Genomic DNA, 23,430 nt, shown 5'->3' on the forward strand with positions numbered 1-23,430 from the left:
CACATGATCTATCACAAACACACGTAAACACACGCATCCACGCACACAAACGTGCACACACACATAATACTATCAGTTTCAACATATACTATACTCTAACATATATTCCAACAGGAACAATAATATGTGTATGCAAAAAGGTCAAGACAACATTTTGCGTCGTTGATACATGGTTATAGCGGTGTTACAAAGTTTATGAATACTGCCTGGCGTATTTATGAGGAGCATAAACTTTTCGACTTGTAAGGAGTTGTTAAAAGATGAGATCATGTCATTCAATTGTATTTCCGTTAACATACAAGAGCGTAAGTCAGTGCATATATCACATTTTATGAGGAGTGTATTTCATTTTCTACTTCATCTGGGCAGAAAGGACACCCCCTGTCGTTGAGGGGTACTGGGATCGACTGTTCCGAATTTATTTGGTTCCGAATCTATATTTAGTTGCAGGCTGCCGCAACGAAATTGAGCAAATATCTGTCTTTTTTTCGAGGAATAAGTTTACTTTGCACGTGGGCTTCTGGTTTCAAGCCTTTCTTTGTGAGGCTATATGTCCGGAGTTTGTTACCGTTGGGGTTACCTTGGCCATTCCACAATTCACAGAACCAATTTCTTTCATCTAGCATTCGGCAAGATCTGGACTCAATTGACATGAAACGGCAATGAACAATTTCTCCAAATCATGCCCGTTCATCACGACAGCGTCCCGATCCGCAGGACACTGTCCAGACAACACATGACATTGTCACGATTTTGATCCGATACAGCAGAATCTGTCACGACATAGTCACGGTGATAATCCGATGAGACAAAATCGGCTGAGTTTCCCGAATGTTACGGGACGCACCATACTGTCGGGAGTGCTTGGCAGACCTCTCTGGCCCATTCCCGATCCTTAGGACTCTGTTACGAACGTAAACGACTGCGTTCAGACACATTCGTCACCACTCGCCCCTTTCCGTAACCTGCAAGAAGGCTCGTCCCCCTCTCGGTGAATGTTATGTGCGAAAATACGACAAACCAATCAGAGTGCGCGTATGATTTCAAGTACTTCGTCAAAGAATCCCTCAGAAATAATTTTTGATTTTACATATGTCTTGCATCTAAAAATATACCAAAGACACAGTTAAATGTGTTCAATCGTATTGTATAATTCCGCACGTCCCGATGTGCTTTAAAAGGCATCTGAAATATATATAATATAATGGGAAATATATGTGAACCATTACGCAACGAATTGACAATTGTTTTAGTTATGCCCGTTTGCGCTAAGACGGAACCCGGTCGCAAAAATGGCCACGAGAGGGGCACGAGTCGCTATTCGGCTTGTCCCGGAATAACACGAGTTGGTCGCGAATGCGTTCAGACAATCATAGGACATTCCAGATCATTGAGGATAGTAATCCGACTTTTTCACTGTTCAAACGGGAGCCATAATCGATACTGTGTGAACGCAGCCTACGTAAGATTCAACTCAATGCAAACAAAATTCCGTGCGTAAACTAACACGTGGTGTCACACATGCTGTCACGCGTGTTCTCACTCTTGGCTCACGACTTCACTCCAACACGGAAGCGCATGGTTATCGACTGTAACATAATCGTTGGGGCATAACTCAACATTGACATCTTTACGAAGCCTATAAAGCTCGCCCCGGAACGTCTGTCTGTCTGTCTGATTGTTGTTTAACGCCGCACTTAGCAATATTCCAGGTATATGAAGGCGGTCTGAAAATAATTGAGTGGACCAGACAATCCAGTGGTTGGCATCATCAGTATCGATCCACGCAATTGGGATCGATAACATGCATCATCCAAGTCAGTGAGCCTGACCACCCGATCCCGTTAGTCGCCTCTTACGACAAGCATAGTCGCTTTTTACAGCAAACATGGGTTACTGAAGACCTATTCTACCCAGGATCTTCACGGGCCCTACGCAATTGGGATACGATCACATGCATCAACCAAGTCGGCGAGCCTGACTACCCGATCCCGTTAGTCGCCTCTTAAGACAAGCATATATCTTGTATGGTCTAATGTACTCGCATTTAAATGTCTGATAACAACTACCTTGTTAAAAGAATTGAAATGCCTGTCTGAATTTATATCGACTGTATTTAATGCCTTGAAATCCAAACACAAATCTACACAGCCATTCTGATGTACATATATTATTTATCCGCACTTTGTTTTGCTCTGGTACAACCGTTGGTGGTTTATGGAGAAATATAATGATTCTGAATCTGAATCTGAATAACAAGCATTGGGTGGTGAGAAAACTCAGCCGTGGCATTTGTGATTTTAAGGCATCTGAGAAATGAGTGAGTGTGTGAGTTGGGTTTAACGCCGCTTTTAACATTATTCCAGTTATATCACGGCGTGTCAGATTAATGTGGGAGGAAAGCCCCAAGTGATGCAGGTCTCAGACGTTTACCACTTCGGTGAAACACACGAGCACGGGTATGGTGCTGACAACCTAGAAACATAATCTGGGCGAACCCACAATCATAGTTTTCTGGCGTGCCCAAGGAGCGCAACTCTGCACAGCAAATCGCGGCGCCTTAGACCACTGGGCCACTACCTCTACTCCAGACCTTAATCTCTCCTTTAGGTCAGTTCATAATGCCAGACAGGTAAATGCCGCGTGTTGTTTTAACTAATTGTAGGGGAAATGGGTTGTAGGGGAAATGGGATGTAGGGGTTTTGGGAGATAACCGCGCTGACTGCTAATTGTAGGAAACAATGTTTGTGAAGTGTTACTCAACCTACTTCATGGTCTAATACATAGTCGAAACTTGATCACGCTATGGTGTTGTGTTAACGCACACCCCGGTGCAGTGACGAGTCTTTCAGCCTTACACACCTGTTGCTAACTTGCATTTCACGTGATCGGATCTACTGTAAACACACGTGTTTATTCTAAAATCGGCGCAGTCATCTCTGCACTCGTAAAACGTGTAAAAGAACTTATCGCTGTCTGTCTGTAGAGCTTCGATGTCTGCACATTGTAACTAACTGAAAACAAAGGATAAATAACTGAAAACAAAGGATAAATAACTGGAAACAAAGGATAACTAACTGGAAACAAAGGATAAATAACTGGAAACAAAGGATAAATAACGGATAAATAACTGGAAACAAAGGATAAATAACTGGAAACAAAGGATAAATAACTGGAAACAAAAGATAAATAACTGGAAACAAAGGATAAATAACTGGAAACAAGGATAAATAGCTTTTCGTTTTTCATGATATTTTCTCAATAAAAGTTTCATTTCATGACATATGTTTATATGTATATGTGTAGAGTTTATATGAAATAGATGAAAAACATGTGTAATTTGTTAAATGGTCAATATAAAATGGGACGAATCACAACATTTCGCTGGCCTTTGGCAGAGGTACCAGGTTCGCTGCAAGGAACTCAGTCCCATATGCTGGTCGTACGGATGATTGCGCGTCTTCTTACCCCGCTTGCGCTGATCGCCGCTCACAATATCGATCACAGGATTGTCTGGTCCAGATTCAATTATTTACAGGCCACCGTCAAATATTTGAAACATTGCTCAGTACGGTGTTAAATAAACACACACATTTGACAAAAATAGTTTACAAAAAACCTTCTGTGTACTCAATCGTGGTCGGCGAGTACAATGTGTGAATCCCATTGCCGTGATGTGAATGGTGAACCTTACTCACTCACTCACTCACTCACTCACTCACTCACTCACTCGATCGACCCGTGAAGATCTGGGGAAGAATAGGTCTTCAGCAACCAATGCTTGCCGTAAGAGGCGTCTATGCTGGTCGTAAGAGGCGACTAACGATATCGGGAGGTCAGCCTTGCTGACTTGGTTGATGCATGACATCGTATCCTAATTGCGTGGATCGATGCTCATGATGTCAATCACTGGATTGTCTGGTCCGGATTCGATTTTTTGCAGACCGCCGTCATATAGCTGGAATATTGCTGAATGCGGCGTTAAACAACAAACAAACACAACACTCACTCGATCCAGGGTTAAAAAGTCCTGAATCTCAAGTGACTCGTCTCAACCTTTCCTGACAGGCGGGACACTGCTCCATGCCATCGATGTGTCTGACCCAGACAACATGACAATCGTAGCCCACGTGGAGATGGCAGGAGTTGACTTCACGGACGTGGAGGTCTGTGGGGGTCACGTGTTCACGGCAATTGACGACAAGGCAAACAGAACCAATGGCCGGGTCATCATCTATTCCGCCTACAACGCCACATCAATGTCGATACCAGAGGTTCTCCAGATTCCAGGTGAGGAACTCCATTTACTCGACACATCATTTATCTCGAAATACGGAAAACTCGATATTGTCTCGGTAAGTCCGAATTTTTTACTTTTTTATTGTTTTTTATTTATTTGTTATTATAATTTTCGTTGCTTGATGAAATACTACTTATTTTAACAATTTAAAAAAATACTCTTTAAAAGAGCTTTAAGTGTGAAGCTTAATTGCGGCCCGAAATATACACCCTTCCACATTTCCACAGTACTCTAGGTTTTTCTAAGAGGTGCTCCGGTCGTTCCTTCAGTGAAGAGAGACCGCTATGACTGACATAACGAAAGCTACTATAGGGGAAGCCTCAACTCGTATACTCCCATGTTTTACGGGGCGGTCGGGTAGCCGAGTGGTTAAAGCGTTCGCTCGTCACGCCGAAGACCCGGGTTCGATTCCCGACATGGGTACAATGTGTGAAGCCTATTTCTGGTGTCCCCCGCCAAGATATTGCTGGAATATTACTAAAAGTGGCGTAAAACCTTACTCACTCACTCACTCACTACTCCCATGTTTACAGTGGGTGCTGTCCCCGACATGATAAAGCCTACCAAGGACTGCTCCCAGCTGATCGTGGCGGTGGAGGGGGAGGCGTACGAGAACCCCCCAAACCAGATCACTGATCCACAGGGTCTCGTCGTCATCATCAACTTCCCCAACACCATCAACAGCAGCTACACCAAGACATCGCTGGATTTCACAAAATTTAATGACAGGTGAGATCAGAGTTTACTGTATGTTATTTCCAAATAACTACATTTTCGTAATGTTCATTGTAATTCCTGCATTGTGATTAGCTGAATTGGTCACGTGTTCCCAATGAATGTAAAAAACCTAAGCTACGCCCACAGAAACGGACTACTTTTATTACTACGAAATTTTGGGGAATCCCAATATTTCAGTCGAGGGAATTTCTTTTCTGTTCAACCCGTGAAGATTCCGGGGTAGAATAGGTCTTCAGCAACCCATGCTTGCCGTAAAAGGTGACTACCCTTGTCGTAAAAGGCGACTAACGGGATCGGGTGGTCAGGCTCGCTGACTTGGTTGATACATGTAATCGATTCCAATTGCGTGGATCGATGCTCATGATATCAATTACTGGATTGTCTGGTCCAGACTCGATTATTTACAGACCGCCGTCATACAGCTGGAATATTGCTGAGTCAGCGTTAAACAACAAACCAACCAACCAACCAACCCTTTCTGTTCACGTGTATCGTCATGCAAGGGAAATTAGGCGAAATTCATGCACGTTCATTGTCCAAACCACCCTTTGAGATCGACAGCCTGATTCATGTCACGCCACAGTATGTATTCCTACACCTGGAATGTTTATCGATCTTGTCAGTATCGTTTACTTTGATATATACAACTGTCGTTGGTTAAACTATTGTAGATGACACATGTTTTCGTAGTCGAATTTAATTATAAGGATTGACTGAATTCTTTTCGGTTCATTGAGGTATGAATCGAAAAACCGATGTGCAAACGTTTATAAGAATCGACTGTATCGGTTTTTCGATTCATACCTCAATGAACCGAAAACGATCCAAAGCCATTTCCTTAATTGAAATACTATACAAATTGTATGATGATCCATCGTAAATCGTACAATGATTCGTTACTCGGAAGATTTATTTATCCACACGATTTCTCTGGGAACGGTACCATCCGGATAAACGAGGTTGCTACAAGACAAAAAAAACACATGTTTTGTGATGCTCCAGAGTGACAGAGCTCCGTCCGTCCGGCGTCCGTCACGTGTATCAGGAGAACGGCAACCCCTTCTCCAACGACGTGGAACCTGAGTACGTGGCCCTTAACGCTGACGAGACCATAGCATACGTCGTTCTGCAGGTAAATGTGACGGACTACTTTTGTACAGCGCATGGATATGTGTATTTTAGATATTCTCTTTGTTCATTGGTCAGTTCACGCCGTCACACAATGTAACACTACGCTATCAGAACTACAGATTGACATCATCCCTTTCTAAAGTTTGGATCGGTCACACACGTGTTGTCACTGTGGGGATTCCATAGTTTTAAGAGCCTGCCAAAATGAGGAATCGTTACTCATGTCATTAACCACGTATTTGTCTGGTACTAAAACGATAAGGTATTGTGACCGCGACAGATACATAGCTTACATATGTGATCTTCCCTTTCAAGCTCAGTGGTAAAACAAACATGACAAACCTGCTTTTTTGTCCTGTCGATTAACGCCGCACTCAACAATATCCCAGGACCAGATAATCCGTTGATTAATATTACGAGCAACGACCCCTTCTTCACCCCCCTTGTCAGGGAAAATGACGCAATGAACCAAGTCGCCGAACCTGATCACCCGATGCCTTAGGTCTCCCCTTTCGACCAGGAATACCAACGGCAGTCTCCTGTTCTATGTCCCTTTCTAAATTGCTGTTTTTAATTCTCATTCTTCAGGAAAACAACGCAGTGGCAACAGTGGATCTCGTCAACCAAAACATCACAGGCGTGCATGGACTCGGCTTCAAGGACTGGAGCAAGCTCACGCTTGACCCCTCTGACAAAGACCGAGGTAGGCGTGTGTGAGTGAGTGTTTACGCCGGTTTCAGCAATATGCCAACAATATCACGGCGGGGGAAACCAGAAATCGGCTTCACACGCTTTACCTATGTGGAGAGTCGAACCGGGGTCTCCGGCGTGACTACGAACATTTTAACACTTGTCAACCCCATCTCTCCCGATGTAGGACAACACATGTGGACTGATCCTGAGGTACTCTGTTCTGTTCATTGTTTATGATATATTGTTCTTTATGTCAGTAGCTGAGGGTCGTTCCTTTGAGTTATGTACGCTGCAGGATTTAACCACTTACCTCCCAGATCTTTACTTCATTGCATCGAAGAATATTTTAAAAGAAAAACTTCCATGTTCGAAAACAACATCGGTAGCAGGCCGCCATCTTGTTTTCCTAAACTGGTTCCGGTTATGTATTCTAAGGTTTTGGTCGATTAAATGAATGAGGGGATGCAAACACCGCACTCCCGTAACATAGAGTACTGATGCTACTTGAAACCATACCTTAATTTGTTTCCCTTTACCAATCTGAGATCACTGCAGCTGTGTGCATAGCAGGTGCCTTCCGTCACCCCTACTCTGTAATGGGTATGTACCAATCACGTTTGTCCCATTTGAGAGCACGAAGTGTATTGAAGAGATCTTCCTAGCCCCTACTCTGTAATGGGTATGTACCAGTCCGTTTTGTCTCATCTGAGAGCACGAAGTGTATTGTAGATGCCCCGACACCCCTACTCTGTAATGGGTATGTACCAGTCCGTTTTGTCCAATCTGAGAGCACGAAGTGTATTGTAGAGACCTGCCTACACCCCTACTCTGTAATGGGTATGTACCAGTCCCATCTGAGAGCACTGCGGATGTGTATATTGCAGGTGCGTTCCAATACCCCTACTCTGTAATGGGTATGTACCTGACCGACTCAGCAGTGTACTTCCGCTTCAAGGGCGTTGATTATCTTCTGATGGCAAACGAAGGGGACGCAAAGGATTATAAATTTGGTACCTACAAGTGGAGCGAGGAAGAGAAAGCTGGCAAGCTCAGCGAAAGCAGTAAGTCACTGATATCGTATATAGTCGATATAAATATGTATAAAGTCGTAAATATAAAACGTCAACGTCACAGAATAACCAGTCTCGATTATCCACCGAAACAGATGCCATTGAGCGTAAAGGGCAAAATAGCGTCGAAGATCTTATGAATGGATCTGTAGTGACACCAGGTGTTCGCGAAAAGGGTATACTAAGCATGTCCTGACCTACCTAAAATCATTGTTTACTCGACCCGTGAAGATCCGGGGTAGAATAGGTCTTTAGTAACCAATGCTTGCCGTATAAGGCGACTATACTTGTCGTAAGAGGTGACTAACGGGATCGGGTGGCCAGGCTGGCTGACTTGGTTGATTCATGTCATCGTATCCCAATTGCTTGGATCGATGCTCATGGTGTCAATCACTGGATTGTCTGGTCCAGACTTGATTATTTACATACCACCGGCACTCGGCTGGGATATTGCGGAGTGCGGCGTTAAACAACAAACAAACATTTTTTACTCCGTGTTGATGTTACATTTCGTGATGGCTTATGACACCCTGCCTCATAGTAGACCAGATTGTGGCTGTGGAGTGAGCGAGTTGGATTTGACGCCGCTTTTAAAAGTATTCCAGTCATATCACGGCGTTTCAGCTTAATGTCGGAGCAAAGCGCGAAGTGACGCATGTCTCAGACGTTTACTACTTCGGTGAAACCCACGAGCACGGGTATGGTGCTGACAACCCTAGAAACATAATCGGGGCGAACCGAGATTCGAACCCACCATCATAGGTTTCTGTCGTGCTCAAGGGACGCAACTCTGCACATCGAATTGCGGAGCCTTAGACGACTGGGCCATCCATGGCCCCGGCTGCTGACTGAGAATTTAAATATATAGACATTACGTTATTACCGCAACCATTAATAAAGTGTTGATAATAGAGAGCTAATTGCATTGGTGGGTGTATCCTCCATGTTTTCTTTACGCCAGGCAATAATCTCTTTGTATCCCACATGCCCGAAGGTGTCAAAAGGTGACAATATCGTGTTTTATCCCCGACTTGACTAGTCACATACGTGATATTTGTTCTAGTACTGCCTACCCTGGATGCCACCACAAGGGATCAGCTGACACGTGACACTCTCTTAGGTAAGAACCCTTTGTGGATTCGGGTTTGGTTAGTGACTTTCCGTTATATGACGACGTTTTATCAGTAATGCAGGAAACCCGTGAAGATCCAGTTAGAAAAGGTCTTCAGCAACCCATGTTTGCCGTAACCATGCATGCTTGTCGTAAGAGGTGACTGACGGGATCGGGTGGTCAGGTTCGCTGACTTGGTTGATGCATGTCACCGTATCCCAATTGCGTAGGACCCGTGAAGATCCGGGGTAGAATAGGTCTTCAGCAACCCATGCTTGCCGTAAAAGGCGATTATGCTTGTCGTAAGAAGCGACACGGGATAGGATGGTCAGGCTCGCAGACTTGGTTGATGCATGTCATCGTATCCCAATTCCGTAGAACGATGCTCATGATGTTAATATCACTAGATTGTCTGGTCCAGGCTCCATTATTTACAGACCGCCGTCACAAAGCTGGAATAGTGCTTCATTAAACAACAAACAAACACACTGTTAGAGCGTAAGCATATTATTGGTTGCGCATACTTCTCATGTGAGTACAGGCTTAACGTAGTATTTACTCATGTTCAAACAGGTCGTTTGACGGTGTCCGTATCGCCCGCCGGTAAAAACTCGTCCGGGAATCTTGAAGCTCTCTACGCCTACGGTGGGCGGAGTTTCTCCATCAGGCGAACAGATGATATGTCTTTGGTGTATGACAGCGGCGATGACCTTGCAAGAAGACTTTACGTCAATAACAAGGACCTGTTCAATGGCCATTTAGGAGATGTATCTCACAGACCATTTGAAGACTTTGACCTACGATCTAGAAGCAAAGTAAGAAGTGATAACGTGTAACTTGCACGCACGCACGCACGCACGCACGCACGCACGCACGCACACACACACCAGTTATTTCAGTTATGTCACCGGGATGTTATTAATGTACCAATATGATGACAATCAGTGAATACCTGTATATTTGCTTTAATTGATCAAATTGTATGTATCGTCCTGTCCTGCATTACGGGCAATCCCAGCATAGTAATCGGCTGAAATAGATTCGTCAAACATAAATCGCAAAACAATCCTCTCTGCACATGTTACACTTCTAAAATTTAATCCTTGGGGTTGGGCGGGACAAGTTTCATCCAACGGGTACAAAAAAGATTGCCCCTTGAAACGCCCCAACCATGTTTTAAATCATATAACCTTCCCGAAGAACGCAAATTAACCCGAAGAGTCCGCTTTCTTGAACCTGATCTTTAACCTGACCTTGAACCTAATTTAGCCCTAACCTTGACCTCACCCTAAACTTGACCCAGCTCATGGCCTTGACCCTGACCTTGGCCTTGACCCTGACCCTGAATCGAACCTCATTTTGTGACTGTCCCTGATTCTCTGTCCGTGGTTGTAGGGAATGGAGACAGAGGCAGTCGAGACGGGGGAGGTAGAGGGAAGGACGCTGCTGTTCGTGGCCAACGAGCGTCCCGGCACCATTTTCGTCTACTCATTAGACACCGACGTGATGAAACCAGAGTTTCACGACATCTACAGCGGCATCCCAGATACAAGGACAAGGTCCTGGCAAGAAATGTACGATGATCGCCAGCTCTCTGAGATTGACTGTGAAGACATCAAGTAGGTTCGGAGTTGTACTGAAAAACAATACCTTTACCTGTTGACTGTATTATTTATTCCTCGATTTCATCCCAGCGTTGAATCAGTATGGAAATAATAAATAACATTGAACACACAATGCCATTAAGGAAGTGGTCAAATGTAACAAATTGTTACATTCAGATTAACTCTTTCTCAGATTCGAACCCACACTGTCAGACTGAGGAACCTAATCGCCAGCACACAAAGTCAGCGATCTAACCTACTCAGTACCAAATTAAGATAATCTGTACTTTACTAATGCAAGAATAACATTTGTTACATTTGACCACTTTCTAAACGGCATTGTGTGTTCATAGCTTTCGGCCCTGGGAGCCGTGCCAATTTACACTTGTCAGAGGGGTACACAAAGTACGTGATCTAGACTACCAGTTGTCAGACTTATATTTCGTGGAAGCCTCGGTGGCTGAGTGGATTAATCGCTGACTTTGTTTGCTGGAGATAAGGTGCTTCACTCTAGCAGTGTGGGTTCAAAACAACCCAAAATGTACTCTACTTCATGTTTTCCGGATATAACATTTGTTACAATAAATAACATTACTCGGTGTCAACCGTAAACTCTGTTGTCATTATTTTGAGGGTCTCCAATAACACAACACAATAGATTAATCGTTGGCATTGATGACAACTATACAGTCATTGCTTACTTTTGTGCTGGGCGATCAGGTAGCCTAGTGGTTAAAGCGTTCGCTCGTCACGCCGAAGACCCGGGTTCGATTCCCGGCAATGGTACAATGTGTGAAGCCCATTTCTGGTGTCCCCCGCCGTGATATTGCTGGAATATTGCTAAAAGCGGCGTAAAACCAAACTCACTCACTCACTACTTTTGTGCTGCTCCAGGTTTGTGGCCGGTGACAAAAGTCCAACAGGCAAGCCAGTTCTGTTCGTCACTGGATCCGTCACCGGAACTCTCTCTATCATCAACGTAGACGGTAGGTCACCAGCATATGTGTCAGCCACTGAATGCTTATCCACCACTTATCCTTCACTACAAGGGGGCCCGTGAAGATAGGGGTAGAATAAGCCTTTAGCAACCCATGCTTGACCTAAAAAGCTTGCCGTAAGAGGCGACTAACGGGATCGGGTGACCAGGCTTGGTTGATGCATGTCATCGTATCCAATTGCGTAGATTGATGCTTATGGTGTCAATATTACTTGATTGTCTGGCCCGGACTCGATTCATTACAAACCGCCGTCATGGAATATTGCTGAGTGCGGCGTTAAACAACTACAAACGGCCAAGCCGTAATTCGCTGCGCAGAGTTGCGTCCCTTAAGCGTGCAAGAAACATATCTTGTGGGTTCGAATTCCAGATTCGTCCAAATTATGTTTTAACGTTTGTCAGCACCCCGCCTGGCATCACTTTGGCTTTTCTCCCACATCAAGCTGACACGCCGTGATATTACTGAAATACTGTCAAAGCGGGGTCAAACTAAACTCGCGAAAACAAAACTAAAATCATAGTATAGTTCATTTAAGGTACATAAAGTTGCATCTTCCCGAGGCAAGAGCGTTAACTGACTTTACAAGTGGAAACTGGACTTTTATAGTCAGTTAACTTTCTTGCCTCGGGAAGATGATAAAGTTGTGGAGTAGGTTGTGGCTAAAGCATTACCTGTCACCTTGACAATCCGGACTGGTCCCACCACGTGACTGTCAGTGATCCAGTATCCCAAACTACTGACCCCATTTTTAAAATTAAAAATATGTTGCCTCGATCATTTAAAGTGAACGGTTTCGACATAATCCCATTACAGATAATAGATCGTGCTCTAATTTTGGTTTTATTTATTAGTAACGAACCCACCACCAAAACCAGCCAAGCCGTCGTCTTCCGCTGCCAGCCTCACACGTGAATGTACGTACACTCAATGATGTTTTCAGCTTGTGTTAACGGGCCGACTACTGGTATTCTTGTTTAGCCTATTTTTAAGATAGTTTCTGCATACTGGATGTCCTGAAGACAACGGTGTTGTTTAAAAATTAAATTGCCCGGTTTTGGGGTGTTTTGTATATTTTTTGGAAGCAGTAATCGAACAAATATCCCGTCTCTGATTAACATCCAACGCTGTGTTCTGTTGTTGTTTACGGACAGTTGTAAAGAAGTAATTACCTTTTTAGCGTTTAAAAAACGTAGTATAACAAAGCTGTTGTGTGCCTCCAAGAGAAATGTACAATGATGCTTTTTCATAATGTATACTGGGTTGGAGGCGTATTTACCAAAATAAAGCATTCATTCAATGTAAAGAAGTAATTAAATCGAAGAACGCTATTTTGCGAATCATTATTTGTAGACCACTTCATAGATCCGCCTTAGGATATTGGTATGGTCAAATGCTTTAACATACATACACATCAAAGATTTACTATTAGCCAACATGTAGGACCTTCTTGAAGTAGATGGTTTAGCCTCGATAGTTGTACATAATAATGTCTTTAATTTCTTTCTTCATTGTCTTTCAGTGACGTTTGCTGTGGTTACAGCGACAGTTGTCTACCTTTGTGGAAGGATGTGACCTTGAACTGATGCAAAACGCAATATTATTTCCGCCCTTCGTGGATAACGATCTAGATGCATTGAGATGCATTATCACCAGTAATTTACCAGTCAGGACAATATTTATACAAATTCAAAACTCGATTTCATCACTTGAATAACAAGAATGAGATTCGTCAAGTTTTAAGAAACGGGTGTAATTTTTAATGAAAGCGGCATTTTCGTTTTCAAGAGAGTTGAACCGGTAACATGTATACTTTAATGTCGATATGAAACAGTTACCAACTGTGGATAAGTATGATGTTATACGTGGAAATCGTGTGTGTATATTTATATCGTATCTCTCACAAAAAGTACAAGCAAATCAAGCATCTTTAGCAAAATACATGACGCTATAGAACACGTGGTACGTGACACTTTAGGACGTATTGTACATGACACTATAGAACACGTGGTACGTGACACTTTAGGACGTATTGTACATGACACTATAGAACACGTGGTACGTGACACTTTATAATTAGCACGTATTGTACATGACACTATAGCACACGTGGTACGTGACACTTTAGCACGTATTGTACATGGCACTATAGCACACTTGGTACGTGACACTTGAGCACATATTGTACGTGGCTATATAGAACAAATGGTACGTGACACTTAAGGACGTATTGTACATGACACTATAGAACACGTGGTACGTGACACTTAAGGACGTTTTGTTCATGACAATAGAGAACACGTGGTACGTGATACTTTAGCACATATTGTACGTGGCTCTATAGAACACTTTAGCACAAGGATGGAAAGGGTACAGAGAAATGTGTGCAACACTGTCATTAAATTAGGGTAAAGCTACAAGTATAGTATTTATTCCTTGAGGTTCTTTGCAAAGGTGTGGATAAATGATATCCATGTTTCATATTTCTTGTTTCATATTTCATTCTTTTACTGCTTCATGTTTTGTAAGATTGGGATTCATACAGGGAAGCCATCGAACGCTTATTTCATTACTCGATTGACAGCAGCAGGCTTGGTGTAACAAATGCACTGGATACTTCCATGTCTGGTATAAATGGCGCTTTGTTTTGCGAGATACTTTCAATACCGATGAAAGATACGATTCCACTTGGGCGTATGTTGACCCTGTGTTAGCTGGGTGTTGCCACCGGTGGGGCAGAATACGCTCACCTTTCCGCGGGGGCGGTCGGGTAGCCTAGTGGTTAAAGCGTTCGCTCATCACGCCGAAGACCCGGGTTAGATACCCGACATGGGTACAATGTGTGAAGCCCATTTCTGGTGTCCCGCGCCGTGATATTGCAGGAAAATTGCTAAAGCGGGCGTTAAACCATACTCACTCACCTTTCCGAAAACACCTTGTATCATCACTATTTGAAAGTAATTGATAAACACATGCTTCTAACATAGTCAGAGTCGAACAATGAACTTAGCAGAGATTTCTTATGAAAGGGTTTTACTTTTTTAAAGTTTTAATTAGGTGTTCCAACCTTTTTGTACGAAATCATGTCATTTTTGTTGTTTAACGCCCGCACTCAACAATATTCCAGCTATATGACGGCGGTCTGCAAATAATCGAATCCGGACCAGGCAATCCAGTGATTGACATCATGAGCATCGATCCACGCAATTGGGATACGATGACATGCATCAACCAAGTCAGCGAGCCTGACCACCCGATCCCGTTAGTCGCCTCTAACGACAAGCATAGTCGCCTCCTAGAGAAAGCGTGGGTTGCTGAAGACATATTCTACCCCGGATCTTCACGGGTCGAATCCATGTCTATTTCATCTCGTCTCCCCAACAAACACACCTGTAACACTATTCTGATGAACATCATATCTACTTGTTGACCCCTGAGTATATACGTGGATACTTTAGACAATCTTATACATAATAATGTTGCCCAGTGTCATGGAACTGTGGAACTGTGGATTGAATTATGTGTCATTTGATATATTATAACTTACAAGCATATCTGTTCTTCTTATATCGTTTCTATTTTACAGCCAACGTGTTTGGTAATAAAATCCTTATAAACTTTACCTGTGTTTCTTTGTAAAATTTGCATTATCTCTGGAGCAGCTAAGCCGATTATGATAGAGGGAAATGTATTCCAGGGGAGACAACCGAATGGTTGGTTGGTTTGTTGTTTAACGCCGCACTCAGCAATATTCCAGATATATGACGGCGGTCTGTAAATAATCGAGTCTGGACCAGACAATCCAGTGATTAATATCACGAGCATCGATCCACGCAATAGGGATCGATGACATGCATCAACCAAGTCAGCGAGCCTGACCACCCGATCCCGTTAGTCGCCTTTCACGGTTCACCCTGTAAATTCTATTACTGGGAATGAGTCGCTGGTACAACGTGATTGCCAAGCGGCCTATAGTATGACTGAATACGGCGGTGCTTTAAGCTGCAGTGAGTTGGTGAGTATGGTTTTACGCCGCTTTTAGCAATATTCCAGCAACATCACGGCGGGGGACACCGGAAATGGGCTTCACACATTGTACCCATGTGGGGAATCCAACCCGGGCCGTCGGCGTGACGAGAGTTCACTTTAACCACAAGGCTGCCCCACTGCCCCTTAAGACGAGTCGGCATATATGCATTGTATGACACGAGGAACTCTTCATTTTTTAAGGCTTACAGCGATGGCGTTGAATATCGATCACAAAAAGGTTTATTAACAACATTTTGTCATGAATAAAGGTTTTTTAACACTTTTTATCATATTTTATTTTATTTTTATTATTGTTTGTTTCAATGAGGAAATTACCTGTTCGCCACCGAACATGTCACTAATTGTTTTATTAATGTTATCATCTGTATGCCAATAAAATGCCTTAGTTAGGTGTTGTCATCTCATCATCGAAGCAGTCAGGGTAACGGCCTTAAGACGTCAAAATCGTCGCCAAAAACATCCGATATCAAACGTACTATATTTCCTCTATTAGACGCCCCGGCGTCTATTAATTTCGAGCGAGCCGTTGACCCGGCGTGTATTAGAGACTCAGCGTCTAATAGAGCAAATGCGATATTCAGTTCTGATTTGTGATCAGCAGCCATTTGTTTATGGATCACTCTGTATGCAATCGGTGTATTCATATGCACGGTCTTAATGTAAAAAGGCTGAATTTAAAGAGGGTTCTGTGGGGGAAAATGATACCTCTTTTTGACCAATCAAAACCAAGCATTCTTCAATGTGATAGTAGAATAGAGTTCCAGTAAGCAATATTCCAGCTACCAAGCTATACTGTACACGTATGGGTCTGTCAGACAGTGGTTAATAGCTTGAGCAGCGATCAAGGTCATTGGGACACACGTTATAGCTAAAATTGATAGAATTATCCTAAAATCGCCCACAAGTTGTCAGGCAAAGATCGTGTTATTGTAATATGATAATGCTGTCATTTTACCTGGCTGTGACAGTTTTTGGACGCCATGGATCGGTGTTCGGTTTACAATACTTGTACAGGAAATAATCCGGGGCATATAACGATTTTATGAAGTTTTAAATAATGCGAAAAGTCTCCTCGTGGAAGCAGAATTTCTGTCGAATTTATTCAACTTCTTTTAATATTTGTTTTTCGCCCGATCTTCATGTCGACGAATAGTCAACTTTCCCTGTATGTCGAGCAATATTCCAGCAGCCCCGGCCTTTTTTGTCTACATTTCACAACTTTTTAGGAACACTCGAGCATGCTCCACCAGGGTTTCAAAGAGCGTCATATGACTTGCTCAGAAGTTGTTTGTCAGAGTTACAATTCAAGGCCTTGGTAAAGCATTTATAAAGTTTTACAGCAAACATGTGGAGGATATTTCCAAATTTGACACATCACGGTGCAATTCACTATTTTGACTTTGACCATGTGTTTCCGTGGTTGTTTTTTCAGATGAACAATTGACTTGCCGTTGCATGTGTTTGTGGTAACGGGTGCGAACACCAGGTATATGATTGGTTAATGTCATGAGCAACGATTCACGTCGTAGGCGACCCTTAACCTTCCGATCCTCATTTTGGCCAGTTCACAAAACTATGGACCCTTCTGCCTCTGATTCGCCATAGGGACACAGTGTGTGACCGATTCAAACTTTAGACAAGTAATTATGTCAATCCATGGTTCTGATGATGTAACGTTATCAGTTTGTGACGGCGTGCACAGTGGGTAATGCCGTATCGCATTTTCCTCAACAATAGGGCAATGACGTCATGTCGTTTTAACTGACCAATCAACAAAGAGAATCCCTAAAATGCACATGGCCATACTCTGTACAAAAGTAGTCCGTGACATGTACCTGCAGAACGACGTAGCGTTGAGTGGCACGTACTGATGTTCCACGTCGTTGGAGAAGGGGTTGCCGTTTTCCCGATACACGTGACGGACGCCGGACGGACGGAGCTCTGTCACCCTCTAGCGTCACAAAACAGTAGTGGAAAATGTGAGGTATTTGTCTTGTACAAAGGCAACCTCGTTTATCCGGATGGTACCGTTCCCAGTGGAAATGAATTGGAACGGTGTATATTGGGGCAGTGTACATGTGTACAAATATACATATATAGCAAGGCCACAATTTTGCTTCACACTAAAATCCCCATCTTATGTAGTAACACTTCATCAAACAACGAAGTTATAATTACCAACAATAACAACCTACAATAAAACCTCGTTGACTCGAAGTCATCGAGACAACATAGAGTTTTCGATAGTTCCATACAAATGATACGTCGAGTAAATGAAGTTCCGAGTTAGCGAGGGTTCATTGTACCTTAAACATGGACTAATGTAATAATGTAAAAACAAACACGGAAACATTGGCAGTTGATTACAGTTGAGGGGAAACACAACAACGGGTCCAGGACACTGATTCGTAATAAGAATCTAACGCACCTTGAATCTAGCCTCTGATTTCGACATTGAAGCCGGAAGAAATGACGACCCTGATTCACAGCCATTTTTAAAATCAGTGAGTGAGTGAGTGAGTGAGGTTTACACCGTGTTGGCGGTATTCATATCACAATAATGGAATTCACACATTGAACCCATATGGGGAATTAGCTCCGCTGACCCCGATCTACAACAATATATATATATATATGATATTATATATGATAATCATGAATAAAAAACGTTAATTAATTGATGAAAAATTACAACAGTGGCATATCTACGTAAGTCATAATGAGTGAGTGTGTATGGTTTTACACCGCTTTTACACAGCAATATCTCTGCGGGGGACACCAGGAATGGGCTTCACACATTGTACCCACGTCGGGAATCGAACCCGGGACTTCGGCGTGACGAACCAACGCTTTAACCACTAGGCTACCTGACCGCCCAAGTCATTATGTATTTGTATCACCATTCACTAATGACCAACTTAAATCTTAAAATTATTTGTTCATGTGATTTAAGTTGAAAAATGTGCCAAAATTATAGCTGACGGACTACAATCATCATCCATAGTAAGATTCCAATCATAAATAAATGTGCACCAGATATTGTGTACTTACACGTTTTGGACGGCTCATTCACACTGATTGACCTTGACCTTCAATGATGTGATTCAAACTATATCATGAGCACTCGAGTATCGGACTTGCCATGCAAATGATCATACTTGACAATTAATATTTTGTCAGGTGAGCGTATATACAGGTGGTATATCATCCCATTATTACCCCATTCAAGACCCGCTCTCATCTTCAAAGCACTTTACCGACAGCAGTGCTATGCCACTAGTATATTACTCGTCTGTATGTATGCTTTGGTCTCCTGGACGTAAGACAAATGCCCATTGTGTTTGTGCATGAGTCAAACTGGAGCCGTAATTCTTACAAATTGTGCTGAATCAGGACTCGTGTGAAGTAGCGTGTGTTGAGATGTGTGATTTATTGAGTGGGACTTCTGTGCTGGTGTGATAGTCCTTTCAATGTCAGTCTGCCGTCCAGCGGCTGCACGAGTGACAGGCTTTAGGTCACGACTGAATGGTTGCGTAGCACGCGAAAGGGAGTTTGGTCGTGTTCAAGGTTATTGCACTTATGTGGCGACGTGCATGCACGTGTGTGAGAGTTAGGGGTGGGGGGAGTGGGGGGGGGGGGGGGGGGGGGGGTTGGGGGGGGGGGGGGGGGGGGTTGGGGGGGTGCTGCTTGTACTAGTCAGGACTGATGCCGATTTATAGTGCTAGCTCACTGAGATACCATGCCGCAGTTTAACATGAATACCCCACTCAGACACAGTATACTGACTCCGAGCCGACCAGTCCTTGTTTTAGCCCCTTAATGCCGAGCGCCAGGCAGGGTAACAACAAGTACCATATTTTACGTCTTTTGGTATGATGCGGCCAGGGATCCAACCCCGAACCTTCCGTTCTCCGGCCGTGGTAACTTCCTACACACCTTCTTTGGAACATATCTTTAGTGAACTTGTCTTTAACCTCGTGAATATGTGGAATCACAAGAATCATCTTCACCATTAATATATTTCTTAAATATAATAATAAAGATTTCGAAAATGTCGGCAATAATTAGAGCAAGGTAAAAGATCTAAATGTAAGTAAAATAAATTTTAATATTTGTTGGCAGTCGGGTAGCCTAGTTGTTAAAGTGTTTGCTCGTAACGCCGAAAACCCGGGTTCGATTCCCGACATGGGTACAATGTGTGCAAACCCATTTCTGGTGTCCCCCGCCTTGATATTGCTGGAATATTGATTAAAAGCGGCGTAAAACCATACTCATTCACTTACTATTGTTCAAGGCATTATCATATCAAGGTTACAACATTCAAGGCCTCAGTAAAGCTTTCAAAATGTTTTATGGTAGGCATGAGGAGGACATTTCCAAATTTGACGCATCAGTGACAAAAAAAATATCCCATGCAATTCCCTGTTTTACATTGTACCATCTGTTTCCGTGTGTATTCTGGTGAACAATTGACTTGCCTTTGTATGTGTTTGTGGCGGGTGCCACCGGTGGGTCAGGATACGCTCACCTTTTCGCGAACACCTGGTGTCATCAATATTTATTAATGATTCATAAAGACATTCTTATGATATGAATCGTAAAATCTGCGTTTGGCACAAATTTGTATTGAATATGGAGAGGTTTTGTCGCTTTTATTCCAGATACCTCGAAAGCTATATGTTGTTTGTTTCGTTCATATCGTGTATACATTGGTATAAATAATTAGCATGAATCTATGAAAGTAAGGGAGGTTTTTCTATATGATTAACCAAATTTACTTCCTTCATTTTTCGGGGCAAGAGTGGCCACGTGATCTATACAAAGGCGACATAACATTCCCCATAAGCATGTGTTTCTGATTCACTATCACAGACACCAGGTGTCCGTGAAAGGTGGGCGTATTCACCCCCACCAGTCAGGCGTTGCAATTGGCTTTGTGGAGATGCGACCCTTAGCTGTGCCAGATTTGTCATTTACCAACCCCATGCTGCATGTATTTGGTCTTTCCATCCGCGTTAAGCCTTGACTTGACGTAATGACTTGATGTAAATGAATTTTTTTCAACGTAACTGACAGACTCACACACTTCTTCATTTGATTAGAAGTTATAACAGTGTTATAACAGCTGCATTTGATCAAAATGAGTAATGGTTTCAAACTATCTATCACCAAGTGAATGTTGTTTGAATGACACCGCGTATTTTTTTCAGAATTGTGGTATTACTATATAGAATCTCCATTTGCTCTCTATATATATTACATTATTGGAGTGATTGAGTATGGTTTTACGCCGCTTTTAGCAATATTGCAGCGATATCACGGCGGGGAACACCAGAAATGGGCTTCACACATTGTAACCATGTCGGGAATCGAACCCGGGTCTTCGGCGTGACGAGCGAACGCTTTAACCACTAGGCTACCCGACCGCCCCTAAAATTATTGGAAATGCTATTTGACAATAGAATGCAGTGTTACCGAAACAGTTTCGTTTTATTAAAAGTCAAAACTGGTAACTTGATATCGGACACATAAAATCATAACCTTACAAAACATTAAGTGTTTTATTGTCTGCTTAAAATACACCGCATATAGTCCTCGTCATTAAGTTGTAAATATCAATAAGGGTCTCTCACTGCTGCAGGGGACATCATTAGTGAAACATTAGGTCACGTTGTATAATCATGACTATTCACTTGACTGACTGTGGGTAGTTACATATTGGTCTCACTTATGACTGTCATATAGTGCAAGTGTGTTGACACTGCTACATCAGCACATGGCACGGCTACGATTGTCTTGGCTCAAACGTCTAAGGCGCCGCAATTTACTGTGGAGAGTTGCGTCCCTTAGGCAAACATGTGATCGTGGGTTCGAATCCCGCTTCGCCCCGATTATGTTTCTAAGTTTGTCACGATGAAGGTCTCATACGTTTACCACTTCGGTGAAACCCACGAACACGGGTATGGTGCTGACAAACCTAGAAACATAATCGGGGCGAACCGGGATTCGAACCCACAATCATAGGTTTCTGGTGTGCCCAAGGGACGCAACTCTGCACAACGAATCGCGAGGCCTCAAACGACTGGGCCACCCGTGCCCCCAATAGTGATTTGAACCCATTCTGTCTTTCAGTGTTTTCATGAGCTCCCCCCCCCCCCCCCCCCCCCCTTTTTATTTCGAAAAAAATCTTCATTTCTGTATAAATTACCACCAAAGACAATAAATGGATCTTAATTGTGCACACCAGAAACCTATAATTGTGGGTTCGAATCCCGGTTCGCCCAAATTATGTTTCTAGTCAGCACCATACCCGCGCTCGTGGGTTTCACCGAAGTGGTAAACGTCTGAGACCTGCATCATTTCGGGCTTTCCTCCCACATTAAGCTGACACGCCGCGATATAACTGGAATACTGTTAAAACCGGCGTTAAACCTAACTCACTCACTCTAAATAGATTTAGATATAGGTTAAATAATATTTTTTTAATTTTTTTTTAAGCATCTAACACGTGTATAACAAAGTAGACACAATTTATGGATAGCAACTTCTTTAACACTGCACAGGCGACGTTTCGGTATAGATCCTTATACCGTTGTCAAGCAAGACTCGAGTGTCAATACCAGGTATAGTACCCAGCAGGTTCTAATTACCAGTATGTGTAGCGTCCTCGCCACATAGCGGTGGAAATTATATGAGCGGATCACTGAAAATCAGTGATGGCACTTGAGTACTAACGGAAATGAAAAAAAACTGTTTTAAATAAATGCAGTTAATATACAAAATATATAAAGAGTCAAACAACTCAATAAGTTCTAATTGGGCCTTGGCACAAATACAGCGTATCAAAGGTTTTTATGTCTTTTTACACTTAAAAGTGTGTAAAAATATGAACAAAACAGATTATAGTGAAACTGAGCATAACCAGGTGAATGTCCATGACCTATGACACCTTGACGACATGTGAAAACAGGTGTTTGAAACCCACGTGCATGTGATTTGTCAGTAGTTAGTGATTTGTGAGTGGCATTGTGGGATAGTGAATCATCGTCAAAATATCAGAACGTAAAAGTAACACATTCCCTTCTCAAACAACAATTTACATGTCATTATTATTATGTACATAAACATAGCTGTTATTTTTATTGTTGTTTTGATAACTTTTTTCCAGGCTTATTTGCATAATCCCCATAGCCTGTTTCTGCATGTCAAGTTGGACTTAGTTTTATTTTTGAATGTTGGAAGTGCCTACAAATTACCTCCTGTAAAGTACATTTTGTATTGAGCACTGAGATAAAACTAGCAAATCAAGACTAGTACTTTTCCAGTTGTTTTGTTATTTCGTATTTACATCTTCGTTATGCTTTGTGTCGATTATTAAATCCAGCAAAACAGGTTTTTTTCATTTCCATGAGTACTTTAGGTATGAGAGTAAGCATGTCCTGCCCTGCTGGAAGCATCCGCGACGTTATATTGTGCACTGGGTCTAAAAAGAAAAAGCATTGAAACAATAAGCTACAGGGATTAAGTCCATTGCCCTATTGGTTAAGCATATAAACTTTACAAAAAGATCATTTAAAGTCATTTTTTTATTATCTGGTGTTGGAATAAAACTTCATATGTTTAAAAAGCAAACCCGGATGGAGAAATATTTATTCATGGAAACTGATAGTTTTTATTGCAGTTTATTATTTGTTTGTTGTTTAATGCAACACTCTATAACACTCCGGCTACATGGCGG

At 42.6% G+C, this 23,430-nt stretch overlaps 1 protein-coding gene across 4 annotated transcripts in view; it reads left to right on the forward strand.

Annotated features, from left to right (window-relative positions):
- The window catches only part of LOC124139755 (mesenchyme-specific cell surface glycoprotein-like), a 37,001-nt gene extending 22,512 nt beyond the window's left edge, over positions 1 to 14,489 (forward strand). For all 4 annotated transcript variants that reach the window (XM_046507109.2, XM_046507250.2, XM_046507283.2 and 1 more), the window contains exons 2-12: positions 4,069 to 4,290; positions 4,834 to 5,029; positions 6,041 to 6,170; positions 6,758 to 6,872; positions 7,747 to 7,923; positions 8,996 to 9,052; positions 9,617 to 9,858; positions 10,439 to 10,662; positions 11,542 to 11,633; positions 12,497 to 12,559; positions 13,165 to 14,489. In XM_046507109.2, coding sequence (XP_046363065.2) covers positions 4,069 to 4,290; positions 4,834 to 5,029; positions 6,041 to 6,170; positions 6,758 to 6,872; positions 7,747 to 7,923; positions 8,996 to 9,052; positions 9,617 to 9,858; positions 10,439 to 10,662; positions 11,542 to 11,633; positions 12,497 to 12,559; positions 13,165 to 13,217 — 1,571 coding nt within the window. In that variant the 3' untranslated portion in view covers positions 13,218 to 14,489. The remainder of the gene's footprint in view (positions 1 to 4,068; positions 4,291 to 4,833; positions 5,030 to 6,040; positions 6,171 to 6,757; positions 6,873 to 7,746; positions 7,924 to 8,995; positions 9,053 to 9,616; positions 9,859 to 10,438; positions 10,663 to 11,541; positions 11,634 to 12,496; positions 12,560 to 13,164) is intronic.
- Positions 14,490 to 23,430: the final 8,941 nt, after the last annotated feature.

Source organism: Haliotis rufescens, unplaced genomic scaffold (assembly GCF_023055435.1).
Source record: "Haliotis rufescens isolate VD_foot unplaced genomic scaffold, xgHalRufe1.0.p SCAF_17, whole genome shotgun sequence".
Lineage (NCBI taxonomy): Eukaryota > Metazoa > Mollusca > Gastropoda > Lepetellida > Haliotidae > Haliotis > Haliotis rufescens.